Source organism: Ahaetulla prasina, chromosome 1 (genome assembly GCF_028640845.1).
Source record: "Ahaetulla prasina isolate Xishuangbanna chromosome 1, ASM2864084v1, whole genome shotgun sequence".
Taxonomy (NCBI): Eukaryota; Metazoa; Chordata; class Lepidosauria; order Squamata; family Colubridae; genus Ahaetulla; species Ahaetulla prasina.
Window position 1 is genome coordinate 363,556,010 of NC_080539.1, and position 18,939 is coordinate 363,574,948.

General features: G+C 43.1%; 1 protein-coding gene across 7 annotated transcripts in view; it reads left to right on the forward strand.

Annotated features, from left to right (window-relative positions):
- Positions 1 to 18,939, forward strand: part of CSNK1G2 (casein kinase 1 gamma 2) — a 107,635-nt gene that overhangs the window by 83,659 nt on the left and 5,037 nt on the right. For 6 of the 7 annotated variants that reach the window (XM_058163387.1, XM_058163388.1, XM_058163390.1 and 3 more), the window contains 4 exons: positions 2,792 to 2,876; positions 10,018 to 10,166; positions 12,139 to 12,222; positions 17,842 to 17,949. In XM_058163387.1, coding sequence (XP_058019370.1) covers positions 2,792 to 2,876; positions 10,018 to 10,166; positions 12,139 to 12,222; positions 17,842 to 17,949 — 426 coding nt within the window. The remainder of the gene's footprint in view (positions 1 to 2,791; positions 2,877 to 10,017; positions 10,167 to 12,138; positions 12,223 to 17,841; positions 17,950 to 18,939) is intronic. The other variant, XM_058163392.1, reaches the window with a different exon arrangement.

The window sequence follows — 18,939 nt, forward strand, 5'->3', positions numbered from 1 at the left end:
CACCAACCTTGGTCTAATTAGGCAAACTGCTAAAGGCTTTTCTTGGCAAAAGTTCAAAAACAGAAGACCCCGACAAGAAATAAATGCAGTAAGATAAGGCTATCAACGTTGTTTTCCGACAGAGCCCAAACTCCGTTGCTGGTCTTTTAAGCCTTATGGGAGGGGCCAGTCATCTCTTGGCCCTACTCCTGAGTCGTCCTCTTTGCTTTAGCAGCTCTTGCCTTCTGGCAGCTCTTCTCATGCGTGCATCAGGAAAAGGCCCCTCCTGTTCCTCTGCCTCACTACTGTCAGCCTCTGGAGGCTCCGGAGTCCACACCTCACTCCCCGATGGCCCTGGCCCCATCTCTGGCTCCGACGCAGAGTCCTCATCTGGGCCTTTCCCAGCCTCCAGGACTGGCCCATGTTCTTCCTCAGCCTCATTGCTGTCCGACTCCGTTGCCAGCTCTGCAGGCTGCTAGCTGACCACAACATTACCCAACAAAGTAACATCATCAGTGCTAGTAGGGAGTGAGGTTTGCTCCAATTTATATTCTAGGTCTTCAGTATGTTTTCCATCTTAACTTGTGTAGTGTCTTATAAGCTAGGAACTTGGACATATTTATGATTCCCTTTGTAAAGAAGGAGCTGAGGCTCTTAGATCTCTACTCCTTTGATTAGTTTCTCCTTGTGGTGTAGTTGTGGAACTGGCCCAAGATTTGCTTGTGTTAGGTGGGTCCATATGCTGAAATCAGATGAAATGTTAGTCGTCCAGCTGACTTGATATCAACCACAACATTAAGACACCCACAGAACAGAAAATAGGGAAGACTGTAACTTTGTATGTTGTAAATGTCTGTGGAGATTCTCAGTCATCCAGGTCATGGTTGTCCCAAAGGTGCTTTTTTGGACTTTCTGGTTTTTCTTTGAAGACCTTTCGCTTCTCATCCAAGAAGCTTCTTCAGCTCCATCAGAGCCGAAGAAGCTTCTTGGATGAGAAGTGAAATGTCTTCAAAGAAAAACCAGAAAGTCCAGTTGCCTCTTGGAAAAAAAAACACCTTTGTGACGGGTACATTGTATTATCTCCCTAATTTATGTCTCTTAGAGTTCCTGGATCATCCCAGTTCCTTCCACTTCCAGCTCATCACCTTGAATGATGTTCATCTGTCTTTGTGCCTGCTTATTGCCATTACAGCAAGAATCTCTAGTTTATTGAATCCAGGGATTTCCATTAGGAGAGAGTGAGAGTTGTGTCCCATTTAAGTATAGTTAGTCCTCAACTTATAACCATCATGGACCCTGCAAATTACAGTCATAGCAGTCATCAAACGGGCCAGTTATACGACCAACCCCATTTTATGGCATTTTTTTGTGATGGTTGTGTGAGCATTGCAGTCGTTAAGGAAACATCCCAGTAATGAACTATGGGCCCGGTTTTGCCGGAAACTGGAAGTTGAGCACCTGAAGTGCATTCCCGTAACCCATGCAGGGGAGTAATGGTCAGACCTGCAGGTCTGCATAGTAAACTTTTTTCTCAGGTGGATCATAACACCAAACGCAGTGATGGGTTTCAAATTTTTTTTACTACCGGTTCTGGGTGTGGCTTGGTGGGTGTGGTAGGGGAAGGTTACTGCAAAATCTCCATTTCCTCCCAATCAGCTGGGACTTGGGAGGCAGAGAATAGATGGGGGCGGGGCCAGTCAGAATTTTTACTACCGGTTCTCCGAACTACTCAGAATTTCTGCTACCGGTTCTGCAGAACTGGTCAGAACCTGCTGACACCCACCTCTGGTCAAACGAACACTAATTCACCAGTTGTCAGTTGAGGAATATCTGAATTACAATTGTCAGGAAGATGCTTCCAATTCCTGTCTGTTCCCTGAGCTGATCCTTCTATATTCCTCTCATATCTTGTTACATCACATAGCTCTTCTCTAGACAGGACAAACACCTCCACACCCAAGCTGTTGTTTAGAGCAGAGATCTCCCACCTTGGCAACTTTAATACTTGTGGACTTCAACTGCCAGAGTTCCTCAGCCAGCTTTGCTTTGCTGGCTGAGGAACTCTGGGAGTTGAAGTCCACAAGTCTTAAAGTTATCACTGTGGGGGACCCCTGGTTTAGAGAGCTTTGTTCACAAATATCTCAATCTTTGGACTGATTTCTCTCTACAATCCTGTTTATTCCTTACACTCCTCTGATAGGTTCTTGTTCCATGGTTCAGGATTTCAGTCTCCCAACTTCCCGGTTTTTCAAGAGACCCAGCCCTGTGGCTCTGGAATTCCTTCCCTTCTCCTTGTGGAAGTTTGACAGTCTTTAAAAGGGGACTAAAGATCTTTTTATCTGACCGACTGAGTTAGCACTTGGTCAATCCAGCCTTCTATCCTTAGTTGACCATTCCTAGGTTAAACCCTGCCTTGTTTGAAGGATGAATTTATAGGTGTTTGGTTGCACTGTGAGGTATTTTTAAAAACCATGCTTGGATGCTGCTTGTTTTATTAAGATCTGTTTACTGGTTTGGTTTCTAAATTGTGAATTAACTGGGTGGGATTTTGTAATTACAGCACAGTGTTTTTTTTTCTAATCTGTACACACCTCAGTAAAAGCACGTAATTGTAGTAATATGTTTTTGTTGTTGTGAGTCCACCTTGGCAAATAAATACCTGGTTGCACGTTCTGTGCAGTCCTTGCAATTTATCCGATGTCTTGTGGAGCAGTTGTGTTTTTCTTGGCACTCTTTACCAGTGAAACACCCGGCTTCTACAGCCTAACCTGATACCTCTCTCCTCCTTCCCACCCTGGATTTCTCTTCTCAGGCGGACACCTTAAAAGAGCGATACCAGAAGATTGGTGATACCAAGAGAGCCACGCCTGTTGAAGTGCTGTGTGAAAACTTCCCTGGTAAGCGTCGCTGGCAACGCAGAGACAGTATCTGGTTTCACTGCCAGGAAGAGAGATTTAGATCATTCAAAAAGGAGGAGACAATTTATATCAAAGGAGTGTGTTTAGATTAAGCTCGGTTTGCAGTCAAGGGTTGCGCTGTAGAGCAGGGGTCTTCAACCTTGGCAACTTTAAGACTTGTGGACTTCAATTCTGGGAGTTGAAGTCCACAAGTCTTAAAGTTGCCAAGGTTGGAGACCCCTGCTGTAGAGTGTCTTTGCTCACCATTCTGCTCGATTATTTGTGGGTTTTTAAAAAAATTAAATTTATATGCCACCCATCTCTTGGATTACATCTCCTTCTAAAATATTCTGTGCCATCTTTCATTGTCCCGGCTGCAAATTCAAGGAACTGAGTTGGGGAAAAGCTACTCCCATTCCGTTCCGCTTGGTTTTCTCGTCCCTGCTTTTAAATAATGGTCAGCAGACTTTCTGTGCTGCTAAAACATGCTCAGTCCTGTTTGAGCTCTTTCGTTGCATATCTAAAATGTTTTGCATTACTAAGCACTTGGTGGTTTGTCCTGGTTAAGTCCTCCTGGTTTAGGTGTGGATGGTGCTATTTTGACTACCTAAGCAATGGAAGGAAACCTTAGGCTTGATGGATGACTAGAAACTCCCAATACAACAGGTGTTCCCTAAGGTAAACTTTGCCTTTTTAGTAGCCACATCAAAATGGAGGCTTATGTTTATCTGTGCTTGATAAGGACACCTAGATTCCTTTTACATGCATTATGGCCAAAACAGATGTCCTCCCATCTAATACTTAGGCCTTACATTTCTTCTTTTATCATCAAGTTCATGGCTACTCCTGGGACGATGCAGAGAAAGGGTGTATCACGGTAGGACTAACGCCCATTTGCTGCCTATTTCACAGGTCAGGCGACTGAGTGGCTTATATCAGGATAAAACAAAATATACTGTATTTTTCAGAGTATAAGACGCACCAGACTATAAGACACACCTACCTTTTTTGGTGAGGAAAACAAGAAAAAGAAATCTGCCTCTGCCTCCCAGCAATTCTGCCTCATGACAGCAAACAGCCTGCTTTACTTTCATTTTCGTTTTCAGCATAGCTTGATTAGCACAAGAAAAAAAAATCTGCTCCCAGCAATTTACCTCCTTGCAGCAAGCAGCAGAGCCCCCCCCTTTCCTCCTACCCCCCCCCCCCCCCGGCAGCAATAGGCAACGGCAATCCCTGCAGCCTAATACAGCTGACAGTTGGGAGGCCGATCCAATGGACAATCAACTTGTGCTAATTAGGTTGTGCTGAAGCTGAAATGGGCTGTTTCTTCTTGCTGCTTGCTGCAAAGAGGTAAATTGCTGGGAGGCAGAGGCCTAAGGATGGGCGGGGCTACATTCTGTATATAAGATGCACCCAAATTTTCACCCCCTTTCGAGGGGGGAAGGTGCGTCTTATACGCCAAAAAATACGGTAACTGCAATTATAAATATAGAATATAGGGCCGTGGATAGCTCAGGCTGTTAGGAGCCTGTTATTAGAACACAATAGCCTGCAATTACTGTAGGTTCGAGCCCGGCCCAAGGTTGACTCAGCCTTCCATCCTTTATAAGGTAGGTAAAATGAGGACCCAGATTGTTGGGGGGGCAATAAGTTGACTTTGTAAATATACAAATAGAATGAGACTATTGCCTTATACACTGTAAGCCGCCCTGAGTCTTCGGAAAAGGGCGGGATATAAATGTAAATTAAAAAAAAAAAGAAAGATTAAATTTGCAAAAATTAAAACAAGGATTTGGAAGGGAGAAGTAGGGGAGGTTTCTCTGTTAGTGTTCCAATCAGCAACTTCTCCTTCAGGGACCCCAGAGTGTAAGGACTTTTCTGAAGGCTAAGGCGGGGGGGGGGGGGGGAGAAATCTTACCTCCTGTGGCAAAATGTTCCAAAGGCCAGGATTCACGACAGAAAAGGTTCTTCTTCTGGATTCCACCTGCTGAAATTCCTTGGCTGATGGGATTCACAGTAGGCTCCTTCTGCCAGCATGAATGGGCCAGGCCAATCTCACTGGGGAAAGACAGTTCTGCAGATACCCTGGACTCATGCCATAAAGGGCTTTAAAGGTAATAACCAACATCATGAAACAAAACATCAGCCAGTGAAGCTCGTGTAACATAATTATTTATTATTATAATATAATATAATATATTATTATAATATAATATAATATAATTATTATTCTAGCCACATGCAAAACTTTAGATTTCCTCTTGTTAAATTTCGAGCCACTGATTAGGCCTGTCTAGACCAGGGGTCTCCTACCTTGGCAACTTTAAGCCTGGCGGACTTCAACTCCCAGAATTCCTCAGCCAGCTTTGCTGGCTGGGGAATTCTGGGAGTTGAAGTCCGCCAGGCTTAAAGTTGCCACAGTTGGAGACCCCTGGTCTAGGTTATATGAAATCTTCCACTTTTATGCATTCTTCAAACTTTATAAGTGCCCCCTCAATTCCATTAATAAAAATGTTCAATGGCACCAGACCAGGACAGAAGCCTTCCACTCAATATTTCCCTTAACTGCGAGCCCATCTAAACAGTGGTACTTTCTAGCCCATATTTCACATTTTGTGAAGAAAAATATTCTGAAACATTCTGTCAGTCTTTGCTGAGTTGCACTATGTCTGTTGCATTCCCTTCATCTATTAAACTAATAATTCTGTGAACGTAAGTCCATGAGGTAACGTGGCATGATTTATTTGTGAAAAAAAAATCCAGGTTGATTCCTGTTAAACTGTAGGAATCCGTGGTGAAATGTAAAATTCGTTACTACTAGTTCTGTGGCTTGGTGGTGGTGGGGGTAATGTGACTGGGTGGGCATGACCAACTTTTTTTTTTAACTTTTAAAAGGCTCTGACGATCCCAACTGAGCCGCACGATCATCAGAGGCTTTTTTTTTCTTTTAAAAGCTTTTTTTCAGCCGAAGAAAAAATGCTTTTAAAAGTAAAAAAAACCACAAAAAACCTCTGATGATCGTGCGGCTCAGCTGGGCATGGGGTGGGGGTGCGGGCAGGGATTTTCGCTACCGGTTCTCTGAACCACCCACTGCCATCGCCACCGGATCAGGTGATCCGGTCCGAACCAGGAACATTTCACCCTTGGTAGGAAGGCTATGCAGGTGCTCCCGATGTGCAGCTTGGCAATTTATTTGAAGCTCTTACCCACGGTAGTTATCAAGCTGCCAGTTCTGCAATTTCTTCCTTTCCCTGTTTTAAAGATGGAGGTAGTCTTCCAGGAATTCTCAAAACCTTGACTGAAAATGATTCTGTGATCATGTCCACTAAATTTGAATTCTTATCCCTTCTTTGCCTGTCTTAAGCTGCGGTTCCTTACTTCTCTCCCAATGACATAACCATGGTCAGCTAGGGCTTCATTTGTCTTCTGGGAAAAGACAATAGCAAAATAGGAGGTAAGAAATTCTGCCTTTTAAAAAAAAAAATCACACACAACCGGGCACCACATAAGTACTACACATAGAATAGGCCAAAGCACACATTCTGATGAGAGAGAAGTTCCCTGAGAATGAACTCCAGCATGAGTCTGAAAGCTCGAAAGATTAAACCTGGTTCGGTCCCAGTGACCGAACCATGTTTGATCCTGCAACATTATCCCGGGATATGTGCCTTCATTTGTGAAATCCTGCCTTCTCACCAAAACACAACATCACTTCATCATTTTCTCCTCACAACAGACTTTTACTCTTTTTGGGCCTTCTTTTTAAATAACATATTCCAAGACATTTAGGGTGGTTTTTGGCATCTCTCAACACTCAGCACATTTTTTAGCTTCTCTTTCTATTCTTGGATTGTTTTCACTTTTTAGTTCTTCTTTATGTCTTTTTTTTCTCTTCAGCATTTTAGAGAAATCTGCATCTCTCCATTTCTCTTGTCTTTCTTTGTGGTGGGGCTTGTTTTTGTGATAACACATTCAGTTTACTTTACTTTATTGTCATTGCACATGGTACAACAAAATTAAATGCTGTCTTCAGTGTACACTATAACTATAAAAATAAAAACACAAACATACGTCCTTTACCTTCTATATAACTGAAATTGAAAATATTGCACTATACCATACAATTAAATATGGTTATTGGCCTGGGATAGAAGTTGTTTTTCAGCCTATTTGTCCTTGTTTTTATTATCCTGTACCATCTACCAGATGGTAATAGTTCAAAAAAAGGGTGTCCAGGATGAGATGGATCTTTAAGAATGTTTTGAACTTTCTTAAGGCAGGGGGAGCTATAAAGCTCTTTCAAAGAGGGGAGAGAGCAACCAGTGATCCTCTGGGCAATGACATTAACCCTCTGGAGTGCTGTCCTATCTGCCACTGAGCAATTGGCAAACCAAGCACAGATATGCAGTAAGTTAAAATACTCTCTATGGTACAGCGGTAGAAGGTCACCAGCAGTTTTTCATTCAGTTGTTGTTTCTTGAGAAATCTCAGGTAGTATAATCTCTGCTGGGCCCTTTTGACCAGTGCTGCAATGTGAGTGGTCCAGGTCAGGTCCTCTTTTATGATAACACCCATCTCATTTCATAGCCAAGAAAAACAAATGGATCGTCAGCCTAGAGTTCTCAATTGCACAAATGATCAGGTTCAAATTGTCATCTTGGACACATTACACGAAGGGCTAATTCTCTGGAGATAGTTGGGAAGAAAGAGAAGAGGATGGGCAGCAACAAGATGGATGTCTCAATTATAGCAGTGATGGATGCACTGTTGGAAAATCTGGAAGACCAAGTTGGAGACCTATCCTCTTGGGTGTAAAATCTTTTCGCTAAGTGTCAACACCATCAAATCATTTCCTTTAATAGAATTTTCCTTGTCCTTTGTCCTTCTTGGACACTTTCTTCCTTTAGGATTTATAGTCTTTGGATCTGGCCCACTTTCCCTTGAAGTTATCAGTTCAGTTCTTTTGATGCCTGACATGGAGGTTTGACTCTGCTCAGTTCCTCCTCCTCCTCCTCATATTAAAAATTGAAAGATAACATGATCCTTTTCCCCGAAGGTACCGATCAACTAATTCCTTTTTGTTGGTGAGGATTAGATTCAGGATTAGATGAGAATTAAGTCTGCCTTGTTCTTTCTTCTCTCTTTTAACAAATAAAAGCTCTCGATAAGAGAGGGCAAGCCTTCATTAGACCTCTTGACTCTTGGCAAAGTTAGATTCCCAGAAGGAGGATCGCGATTGCATGCCTTTTTTTTTTTGAAAAAATATTGATGCAGAAAGATCTCATCCGTAGCTTCTGCCTGTCCAAGTGGTCTATAATAAATCATCGCTGTAATTCCAAGACTTTATATCTTGTTCCTCTTACAACCAAGATACTTTTTAGCAGGATTTCCATTCTCCGATTCCTGTATAACACTCCCACCCTTTTTTTTCTTCTCTTGGGCCTGCTCCTTTTGAATCAATTGTGGCTTTCCAGCGTTGTGTGCCAATCGTAAATATCATCCCACCAAGTTTCAGTAATACCTACACCATTGTGCTGGACTTACAGAGTTCACATCTCTGCTTCTCCATTTTTTTCTCTCCCAACTACTGTACAAGTAAAATAGAAGCATCTGAAGTTTTGGATATCACCCACTGGCATCTCTGTTGCAATGTCCTGCAAATCTGAGTCCCCATCCTGACCTCATGGTCTTCCGGCTTTCTTGAGCCCCAGTCCATGGTTTACTTCTCTTCCACTTTGGAGACTGAGTCAATCAGATCCTTCGTCCCGCCTTCTCCTACTGAGCATGCCCAGAATATGACAAGGACGTCCTGATTGACTTGCTTTGTTTTGGTGCTGGTGCCTACGTCCCTGGGACTCTAGACTAGACCGTTGCCAGGGTGGGATTGGATTATTCATCCAGTACACCGAGAAGAAGCATATCAGATAAAACCAAAGCTCCAGTGTACTGAAAAGTTAATCCAATTGTGTGGGACATACCAAAGCCGGTTGTCCTCAGGGTGGAAAGTGATCTGGTCCTGAGTCCCCGATTCTATGTGCACCTTTTGCAAGACTCTTCTGCCAAAGGCCGCTTTGGCCAAGGCGAAGACATCTAGCTTGTAATGTCTTAGGAATGGGGATGGAGAAGACCACGTTGCTGCCCTACAAATGTCCCCAGTAGAGGCTTGCGTATTCCATGAGGCCGTCATGGCCGCACTTCTAGTCGAATGAGCTGTTACCTGTTTGGGCCATGTAAGAGCCTGGGCCTCATAGGCCTTGGTGATATAAGCTTGTATCCACTGACCTATAGTTGAAAGTGTGATTTTGTTGACTAACCTCTTCTGTTTGAATGACACAAACAGTGATTCTGTTTTCCTAATAGGGGCTGTCCTCTTTAGGTAAATGCGAATAGCTCTCCTAACATCTAGGGAGTGCCATTCTTTCTCTAGATTGTGACTTGGTTTCGGGCAAAAATCTGGGAAGATGATTTCTTGTGCCCTGGTGAGATTGGTTAAAGCTCCTTGCCCAAATCTCCTTCCCTGTTTTGTAAGAGGTATCCCATCTTTTCCGGGGAAAGGATAATGTACAGGTAGTCCTTGAGTTGCAACTATTTGTTTAATGACTGAAGTTACAATGACAGTGAAAAAAGTGTTTTATGACCATTTTTCACACTTAACGACTGTTGCAATATACCCACGGGTCACGTGATCAAAATTTCGACGCTTGGCAACTGGCATGTATTTATGATGGTTGCAATGTCTCAGGGTCATGTGGTCGTCTTTTGCAACCTTCCGGTGAGCAAAACCAATCGGAAAGCCAGGTTCACTTAACAACCATGTTACTAACTTAACAACTGCAGGGATTAATTTAAGAACTGTGGCAAGAAAGGTCGTAAAATGGAGCAAAACTTAACAATCTTGTTTAGCAACAGAGTTTGAGCTCAATTGAGGACTATATGTAATCCATTTTCGTAGAATCCAGACCACTCTCAGCACCATCATTGGTGCCTCCAGTTGCTGACTTCCACAACGAAGAAGCATAATTTTAGCTCCTATCTATCTCCATAGTTGCCGCCATCTTCATTTTGTTGAGTTTTCCTCACATCCATTTTTCCTCCTTGTTTGAGTTTTAAACCACAGATGTGCCTTTTTTTTCTTTTGCAGAGGAGATGGCCACATATCTCCGCTATGTGCGGCGTCTGGACTTCTTTGAAAAGCCAGATTATGACTATCTACGGAAACTTTTCACTGACCTGTTTGACCGGAATGGCTACGTCTTTGATTATGAATACGACTGGGCTGGGAAACCTTTAGTAAGTAGTAGCCCGGGAGGTCTCCGGGTGGAGAAAGATAAACCTAGTATAACACACACACACATACACAGCCTCACACCACAGACGGGGTCCCCAGCCTCTGGGTCCCAGGCCACTACTGGTTTTGAGCCATTTGGAACCGGGCCGCAAAAGTGCTGGTTGAGCACACATGCACACATCCCCATTTGTGTAGACGGCAAGTGAGTGCGGGCATGCTCCAGTTGCGTGAGTGGCATGTGTGTGTGCCTCGCACAAATGGAGCTGTGCACTCTTTCCCTCAGTTCATGCATAACCACCGTTCACAAAGCCAGAAAGATTGGGGAACTCTGTGACATTTATAAGCATAAAAAAACCCATCACCCAAATACTGTCAAGAAAGGTGGCAAATATTATGTGGATTTGTTATAACACTTCTTAAGAATCATATTATGATCCGGAAAGTAAGAACAGCTTCTTGATGGTCAAGGTTGCTCTTTTCCTTAAAAATGTAAGAAGCCTGGTGCTTCTTGCAATGTTTCAATTATGAATAGCTATGCAGATAGTCCTCAATTTATGACCATAACGGAGCCTGTCCAGCACGGTCATAAGATCTGACAGTTGTAAAATGGGTCGGTCGTGTGGCAGTCAATAAGTGAATGCCATGGTTTTACATTTTATTTTGTTCATTCAATTTATATGCAGCCCATCTCAATGTCAGGAGACTCTGGGTACTTGTTAAATGAATGCCATAGACGTTGTGTGGTTTGCTGTGGGTTTGTTTTGTCGAAAACAAGTTAAATGCTGGATTTGGGCAAAGCTATTGCAAAATGCAGTCTTGTGAATTTGGGGTGCTGCAGATGGCCATAGATGGCAGTTGTGTTGCCGAGCATTCGAAGTTCAGTCAAGTGACTGCTAGGCCAGGGGTCTCCAACCTTGGTCCCTTTAAGACTTGTGGACTTCAACTCCCAGAGTCCCTCAGCCAGCAAAGCTGGCTGAGGAACTCTGGGAGTTGAAGTCCAAAAGTCTTAAAGGGACCAAGGTTGGAGACCCCTTTGCTAGGCGGATCAACTGCAGAAACTTCAAATCCGGATTGTAAGTAGCCCCAAGTTAGGTCTGTGATAACTTTGAATGGTCGCTAAGCAACTAGTTGTAAGCCAAGGACTACCTGTACGCTGTCCACTCTGAGAGGAAACAAGCCAATATTGGGTCTGCTATTCTGTATTAACAGGTAGTCCTTGACTTACAACCACGATCCCAAAATTTCTGTTGCTTAGCAAGACAATTGTTAAGTGAGTTTTGCCCCATTTTATGACCTTTCTTGCCACAGTCCTTAAGTGGATCACTCCAGCTGTTAAGTGAATCGTTCAGTCTTCAAACATATCTGACATCCCCCATTGACTTCGCTTGTCAGAAGCAGGCTGGGAAGGGATCACACCAACCTCCAGACAGTGCCACTGTCATAAATACATGCCAGTTGCCAAGTGTCCAAATTTTGATCATGTGACCATGGGGCTGCTGCAGCGGTCGTAAATGTGAAAAATTGACATAAGTCGCTTTTTATAGGGCTGTTGTAACTTCAGTCACTAAATGAATGGTTGTAATTTGAGGACTATCTGTATTGGAATGTTTGTTTCTTTCAGCTGTCTTGAGCATATGATTGTAGAAAGACAGAATAAACAAGTAACCTGACTATTTCGAGACATTTGATTCTTTTTTCTGGGGGAGAGAGGTAGGCCCTAGAACAGGGGTCTCCAACCTTGGCAACTTTAAGCCTGGAGGACTTCAACTCCCAGAATTCCCTAGCCAGCTAAGCAAAGCTAGCTGGGGAATTCTGGGAGTTGAAGTCCTCCAGGCTTAAAGTTGCCAAAATTGGAGACTCCTGTCCTAGGAGACCCTTAACACGGATCACATTTTAAAGCCCAGTTGTCTGAATTGGTGGAGATGATTTTGAAAACTCTTGAATGTTTCGCCTGTTTCCTCCTCCTTTTTCCAGCCAACCCCTATTGGCACAATCCAGAGTGACGTACAGATCCAGCCTCCAAACAGGGAGAAAGCACAGCAGTACATCAAACAGCAGGTAATACATAGTGTTTGATTTATTAATCTATTGATCTCTTTCCTAGGGTTGGAATGTGTTTAGGTGAGTATAACTAAATGAGAGTCAGATCGCAGCTTTAATTTGGGCAGCAAAAGTATAAGGCAAAGATTCCCAATCTTGGCAACTTTAAGACGTGTGGCTGGAATTCCCCAAGCTGGCTGGGGAATTCTGGGAGTTGAAGTCCACACGTCTTGAAAGTTGCCAAGAATGGGGAGCTCTGATATAAGGTACTCTTGACAAGGGAGGCACAGCCTGGAAATGGAGGCTTGGTGCCACCTGGTGGACAGAACCAGAGATACCTGGAAGTGTGGCTAAAACATGGCTTGATGTGAAGACACCTGTTCTTGATCCATTCTTCATACTGATAATGGTTGGGATGGATGTTCCGGTTATTTCCTTGGGTTTTGGACTTTCAATTTCCATGAGAGAGCCAGTTTGGTGTAGTGGTTAAAGCACCAGATTAGAAAACAGAAGATTGTGAGTTCAAGTCCACCTGTAGCCGTGAAAGCTAGTTGGGCTAGTCATTCTCTCTCTCTCAGCCCACAGGGTGGCTGTTGGGAAAATAGGAGGCAGAAGGAGCATTTGATAGCTTTGCCCTCTTGTTTATCGAAATGGTTCTTTGTAAACGTAATAAATGTGGGATATAATAAATGACTTGGGGACGCGGTGGCTCAGGGGCTAGGAGGTTGAGCTTGTCGATCGAAAGGTCGGCAGCTCAGCGGTTCGAATCCCTAGTGCTGCCGTGTAACGGGGTGAGCTCCCGTTACTTGTCCCAGCTTCTGCCAACCTAGCAGTTTCGAAAGCAGGTAAAAAATGCAAGTAGAAAAAATAGGGACCACCTTTGGTGGGAAGGTAACAGCGTTCCGTGCTCCTTTGGCGTTGAGTCATGCCGGCCACATGACCACGGAGACATCTTCGGACAGTGCTGGCTCTTCGGCTTTGAAACGGAGATGAGCACCGCCCCCTAGAGTCGGCAACAACTAGCATGTATGTGCGAGGGGAACCTTTACCTTTACCTATAATAAATGAATGAGTTCTAACTAGCATGACCAGCAGAAAGATATCATGGGGGCTGTACATCAAAACATTTGCAGGGCTATCCTTAACTCTCACTGCACAGTATTCTCATTCACATATCTCTATTGATCTAATTGTCTAGCTCAGAGGTCTTCAAACTTGGCAGCTTTAAGACTTGGGGACTTCAACTCCCAGCTTGACTGGTAAATCACAGTAACAGTGTCTGAGTCACCATTTTGGAAATATGGAGTCGTTTCCCCCCCCCCTCAATTCGTCTAGTCCTAATTGATGCTTCCTGTGCTAGGAAAATATTAGCAAGACTTGATTATGTCAAAATCCCTTCACCATTGGCCAAGCAGATGGCCGTGTATTAATGGCTTGCTCATTACAACTTCTTCTATGACTTCCAAAGTACAATAGTGAATTCTATAATGAAGGATCCTTGCTTGTTGTTGTTTTTTCTCAGCCACTCTATATCACCAAGTCTTTTTCTTGAAAAAGGCTAGGCTGGGCTTCAGCGTGGCCTCAGAATTAGCACAGCGTGGCTAATAGTCAGAATATAGCTTAACACACACAATTAACCAAATGCTGTTTTAAACTAAAACTGCCACTTTCTCATCCCAGTATGGAGTGGGTTCTGTTTGATTGTATTGCATAGACTTCCATTCCCAAATTTCAGAAATTTGAGGTTGAAAAACACAGGGTTATATTAAAATATAATAAAACAACGGGCCTTTTGGCCATGAATTGAATTGAATTGAATTGAAGGGTGCAGTCAAAATGTTCAACAATCTAAGCTAGCTAATTAAGGCAGCCCAATGCCATCAGGACCAAATGCTCTGCAGAAAATACAGAAAGTACCCAGACTTTTCTGACATGCAGGAGTTGGAGCCAAGGAAGATGTTTTGGGGGAGGATGAGGGTGGCAGACACTGAAAAGAGGCCAGGCTCCCATTCCACTATTTCCTGTAGAGTGGAAATCTTCCATATTTCTTCCCTTTAAAGTTCTTAATGGCTAGAACAGTGTTTCTCAGCCTTGGCAGCTTGAAGAGGCCTGGACTTCAACTTCCAGAATTTTCCAAGCAGCTATAGAGTCATAAGCCATAAGTTGTTCTTTCAATTTAGCAACGGCTTCACTTAAGAACTGAGTTGGCGGTACCCAGTTGGGGTCAATAAACAAGGACTACCTGTATGTACATCAGGATAAATTTTCCTGTAGGTGCTTGGATGCCAAGCCAAATACAGCTTTAAAAGTTTTAATCACTCTTACTTTGTATTGGACTCAAAACAAAGTAGGACTTAAAGCAAAATAGGACTTGCAGCCCACAAGTCTTGAAGTAGGCGTCAACATGGATTCTGCAAGGCTAAATCTTGGCTCACCGGCCATTTTGAGTTTTTCAGAGTGCTTGTTGTTAAGTTGAGGATATGACCCTGGCTATGTTGTATATTTGGATTTCCAAAAATCTTTTGACCAAGTTTCTCATCTGAGGTTCTTTAGTAAATTTTAATTATTGTGGAACAGTAATCCCAAAACAGAACATCGGGGTATATGGTACTTTTTCTTTAAAGGCGAAGAAAAGTCTGCTGGAACTAGCTTTTTAAATTTATTCATAAATGATTGTGAGGTAGGAATAAAAAGTATGCTAATCAAGTTTGCAGGTGGTAACAAGCTATTCAGTCTGGTAAACACTTTCATTTTGAATTCCAGACAGATCACTCTGAATTGGGTGGATGGTCAAACAGTGATTTTAATTTAAGGAAATGTAAAGTGATGCACATAGGGATTAAAAAAAAACTAAGGTAGTGATGGGGGATGATCTACTGTAAATAAGAAAAAATCTTGGGTCATAAAGGAGAGTTAAATTAATGTGTCAACTCAGTGTGTAATAACTGAAAAAGATAAATTCAGTGCTATGCATTATTAGAAAAACACAGCTTGGTAACATTGCAGTTTGCTTATATACAGATAGTCCTCAACTTACAACCATTTTAGTGACTGTTTGAAGATACAGCGGCACTGAAAAAATGCACACAAGGTCATAAAATCAAACATGACTCTTAACAACTGCTTTGCTTAGCCATGGAAATTTTGATGCTAATTGTGGTTGTGAGTCAAGGACTGCTTGTGGATCTATGGTTCATCTGCATTTGGTATCGTGCATAGAGTTCTGGTCACCATAAGAGATGAAATAGCACGGGACAAACTGCAGAAGTAGCAACCAAAATGATCAAGGGACTTCACCTTTCTTATGAGAAAAGTACTTGGGATCCTTTCACTTAGCAAAAAAAAAAAAAAAGGATAGGGTTGAGATGTCTAAAGTTATGCAGAGCCTAAAACAAGGATGTCCAAACTTGGAAACTTTAAGTCTTTTGGACTTCAACTCTCAGAATTCCCCAGCCAGTGTGGCTGTCTCAGGAATTCTAGGAGTTGAGGTTCACAGATATTGAAGTTACAAGGTTGGACACCCGTGGCCTAAAAAAAGAAACTTCTCTCATTCTCAAAACATTAGGAACAGGGACTGCTCAATAAAGTGTCTGGAAAGGAGGCATTTCTTTGCGTTGTCATTAACATAAGTTCATTATCATAAAACATGATGGTGGCTTATTAACTTGGGTGACATTATTTGTTTTTATTTATTAAATGTATTGGCTGCCCATCTTATCGCAAGGTAACTCTGGGCAGCACACAATATTAAAAGGGTAACGTTATTCAAAACTTATACACAATGCAAACAAAATAACAATAAAAATATAAACGCTCAACCCTAATTAAGAGGAGGGGAGGGTGTAGGATGAGCAAGTGGGGTGTTGGGATCTGTTATTAATTTATCAACCGCCCCTAGCGTGAAACCCCAATCAGAGCCAGGTCTTTAAACTCTTATGAAGATCTGGAGGATTGAAGGCCACCTCACTCTGGTACAGGCATCTCCAACCTTGGCAACTTTTAAGCCTGGAGTTGAAGTCCTCCAGGCTTAAAAGTTGCCAAGGTTGGAGACGCCTGCTCTGGGAGGCAAGATGTTCCAAAGAGCCGAGTCAGTGGCAGAGAAGGCTCTTCTCCCGGGCCCTACCTGCTGGAAAACCGTGGCTGGTGGCTTTAGAAGTGGATTGGGTAAATTCATTGTCCAGACTCTAGGTTGCATCTGGTCTGGGGTCTGCATAACCTTCAAATCCCAGGTAGAGGACAGCCGCGTTAGAGTAGCAGGTCTCGGTCACTTCTTTGTAAGCGCTTCAGATCCCTCTGGTTGGCTTTCATGGTGAACAAAACGCTGAGCTAAGGTGAGCCTTGACCTGACCCAGCAGGTAGGTTCTTAGGCTGCTCTGTCCTGAAAGAAGTGGTTTCTTCTTTTAGAACAGAGATCTGAAACAAATATCTTTTAAAAAAAAGCCCTAAGGATTTGGGATAAGAAGATTTAACAACCACAGGGGTTGTGTAAGGACTGAGGCTATTTTCCATACTGTGTTTCCTTCCCTATGTCTGCCTCATGGGAAAAGCATAGGTGACAGTGGTTCCGATCCTGAGGGGAACACCCTGGATTTTAAAGGGTTGCTGAATGACCCCCCTCAACTACACAGCAGCAAAGGGGTGGCTTCTTGTTTGCTACAGTTGTGCACTGCTGCCACACTGAAGAAATCACACACAGACACACACACACACACATTCAGGTAGCAGTTGACATAGGTTGTGCAAACGAAGCCATTGTGAACAAAAGTGTGGGAGAGAGGAAAAGATGGATGGATGGATGGATGGATGGATGGATGGATGGATGGATGGATGGATAGAAAATAGACCTATCATGTTTTCGGGCATAGAATATTCATGCGAATAGAATTAGAATATTTTTTTTTAGATTTTTTTTTATTGGCCAAGTGTGATTGGACACACAAGGAATTTGTCTTGGTGCATATGCTCCCAGTGTACATAAAAGAAAAGATACCTTCATCAAGGTACAACACTTACAACACTTAATGTTAGTCATAGGGTACAAATTTAACACTTAATGTTAGTCATAGGGTACAAATAAGCAATCAGGAAACAATCAATATCAGTATAAACCAGGGGTCTCCAACCTTGGTAACTTTAAGCCTGGAGGACTTCAACTCACAGAGTGCCCCAGCCAGCTAAGCTAAGCTGGCTGGGGCATTCTGGGAGTTGAAGTCCGCCAGGCTTAAAGTTGCCAAGGTTGGAGACTCCTGGTATGAATCGTAAGGATACAATGCACTGAAGAACCACAGATTTGAGGAGCTGTGGGATATGCAGGCAAACATGACTTAACTGGCAAACTCAAGAGGTTCTGAAGGGCGTTAGGGAACATGGTCGCCACTCCCAAAATGAACCGTGCCCATTTCTCTACCTGGTAATGCTGATGACATTTGAGGGATGCTATATTGATTTGCATTCTAGCCTGTTTCAAATTCTTTTTGCTTTTGCATGTTGTTTCCCCCCCCCCTTTTCTTTCACCTGTGTTCTCCTTTCCTTTGCCCTGAAAAATCCCCCCCATCTTTTCTGTCTCCCTACCCTCACCCTCTTTTTCAAAAAATTATTACTATGATTTTCCCCTTTGTTTCCTGCCTCCGTCATTAGCAGTCACCCGAGGGGACGGAGTTATGGGATCCCCAGGCTGGCCAGCAGCCTGCTGAGGACACTCTAGGAGCCCCCTTGGCAGCCAGCAGGCTTGGGGGTTCCGTTCAGGTACATGAAGAGGGATGCGATGGGAGGTGGGAGGTGGGTTGGGTGACCCACCTACTGCTGCCAGACCCCAGCCATGCCGTGGAAGTCTTCTGAGCTTTTTCCCTGTGGCCCTCTGTCTGTCCAGTCATTGTGGCACCGATGTGCTTTTCAGTCCTGTTTTGATAGCATACTGAAATGCAGTTTGTCCTGCCTTGAAATAGATAGTTTACCTTTCTCCTCATTGCTCATTCTGCTTGGCTCCCCAAAAATCGTGTGAGACAAGTAAAGAAAAATTCCTTTCTTCATAATAATTCTTGTAAGGAAATCAGGTTTGTTTGGCCTCAGGAGGTGAACTTTACGTTTTTAATGATACGAGCAAAAAATAGGGGGGAGGAGAAGGAAAGGAGTGGAGGGAGAAGAAGCTAACAACTTGGAAGTTTAACTAGATAAACCTATTTGCAAACTTAAGAAGAAAATGTTAAAACCCATACTCGGTAGGTCAAATTTCTACAAAAGCCTTTTGTAGAAATTAAGAGAATCTACTAGCAAAATCTTGTGAATGTAGGTAGGAATAGAAACCATGCTTAAAGCTGAGGTGTGCTCCTTTGTTTTTGCTGTGTGATTGTGCACCGCTTCAATGCAAGGGCGGATTCTAATTCAACCATAAGAGTATCTAGAATTTCTTTTATACACGTACATGTACAGAATGCACTCCTCTGTGTTCTTCTGCTCTGCCTGTCATTGGTCTGTAAGTCCCATCTGCTTTTGGAGATGAAAAAAATCCTTACCAGGACAAGGATAGAAACTCAAATTCCTGGATTTGCAGATGTTCACCACTTCCTGTTGGGTTTCATTTGGGTTTTGTTGAGCCAAAAATCTTCATAGAGGCCCATCCTAAGAAACTAGAATTCTACAACCTGGATATCTTTTTTTTTTTTTTTGTTTACATTTATACCCCGCCCTTCTCCGAAGACTCAGGGCGGCTTACAATGTATAGGGCAATAGTCTCAT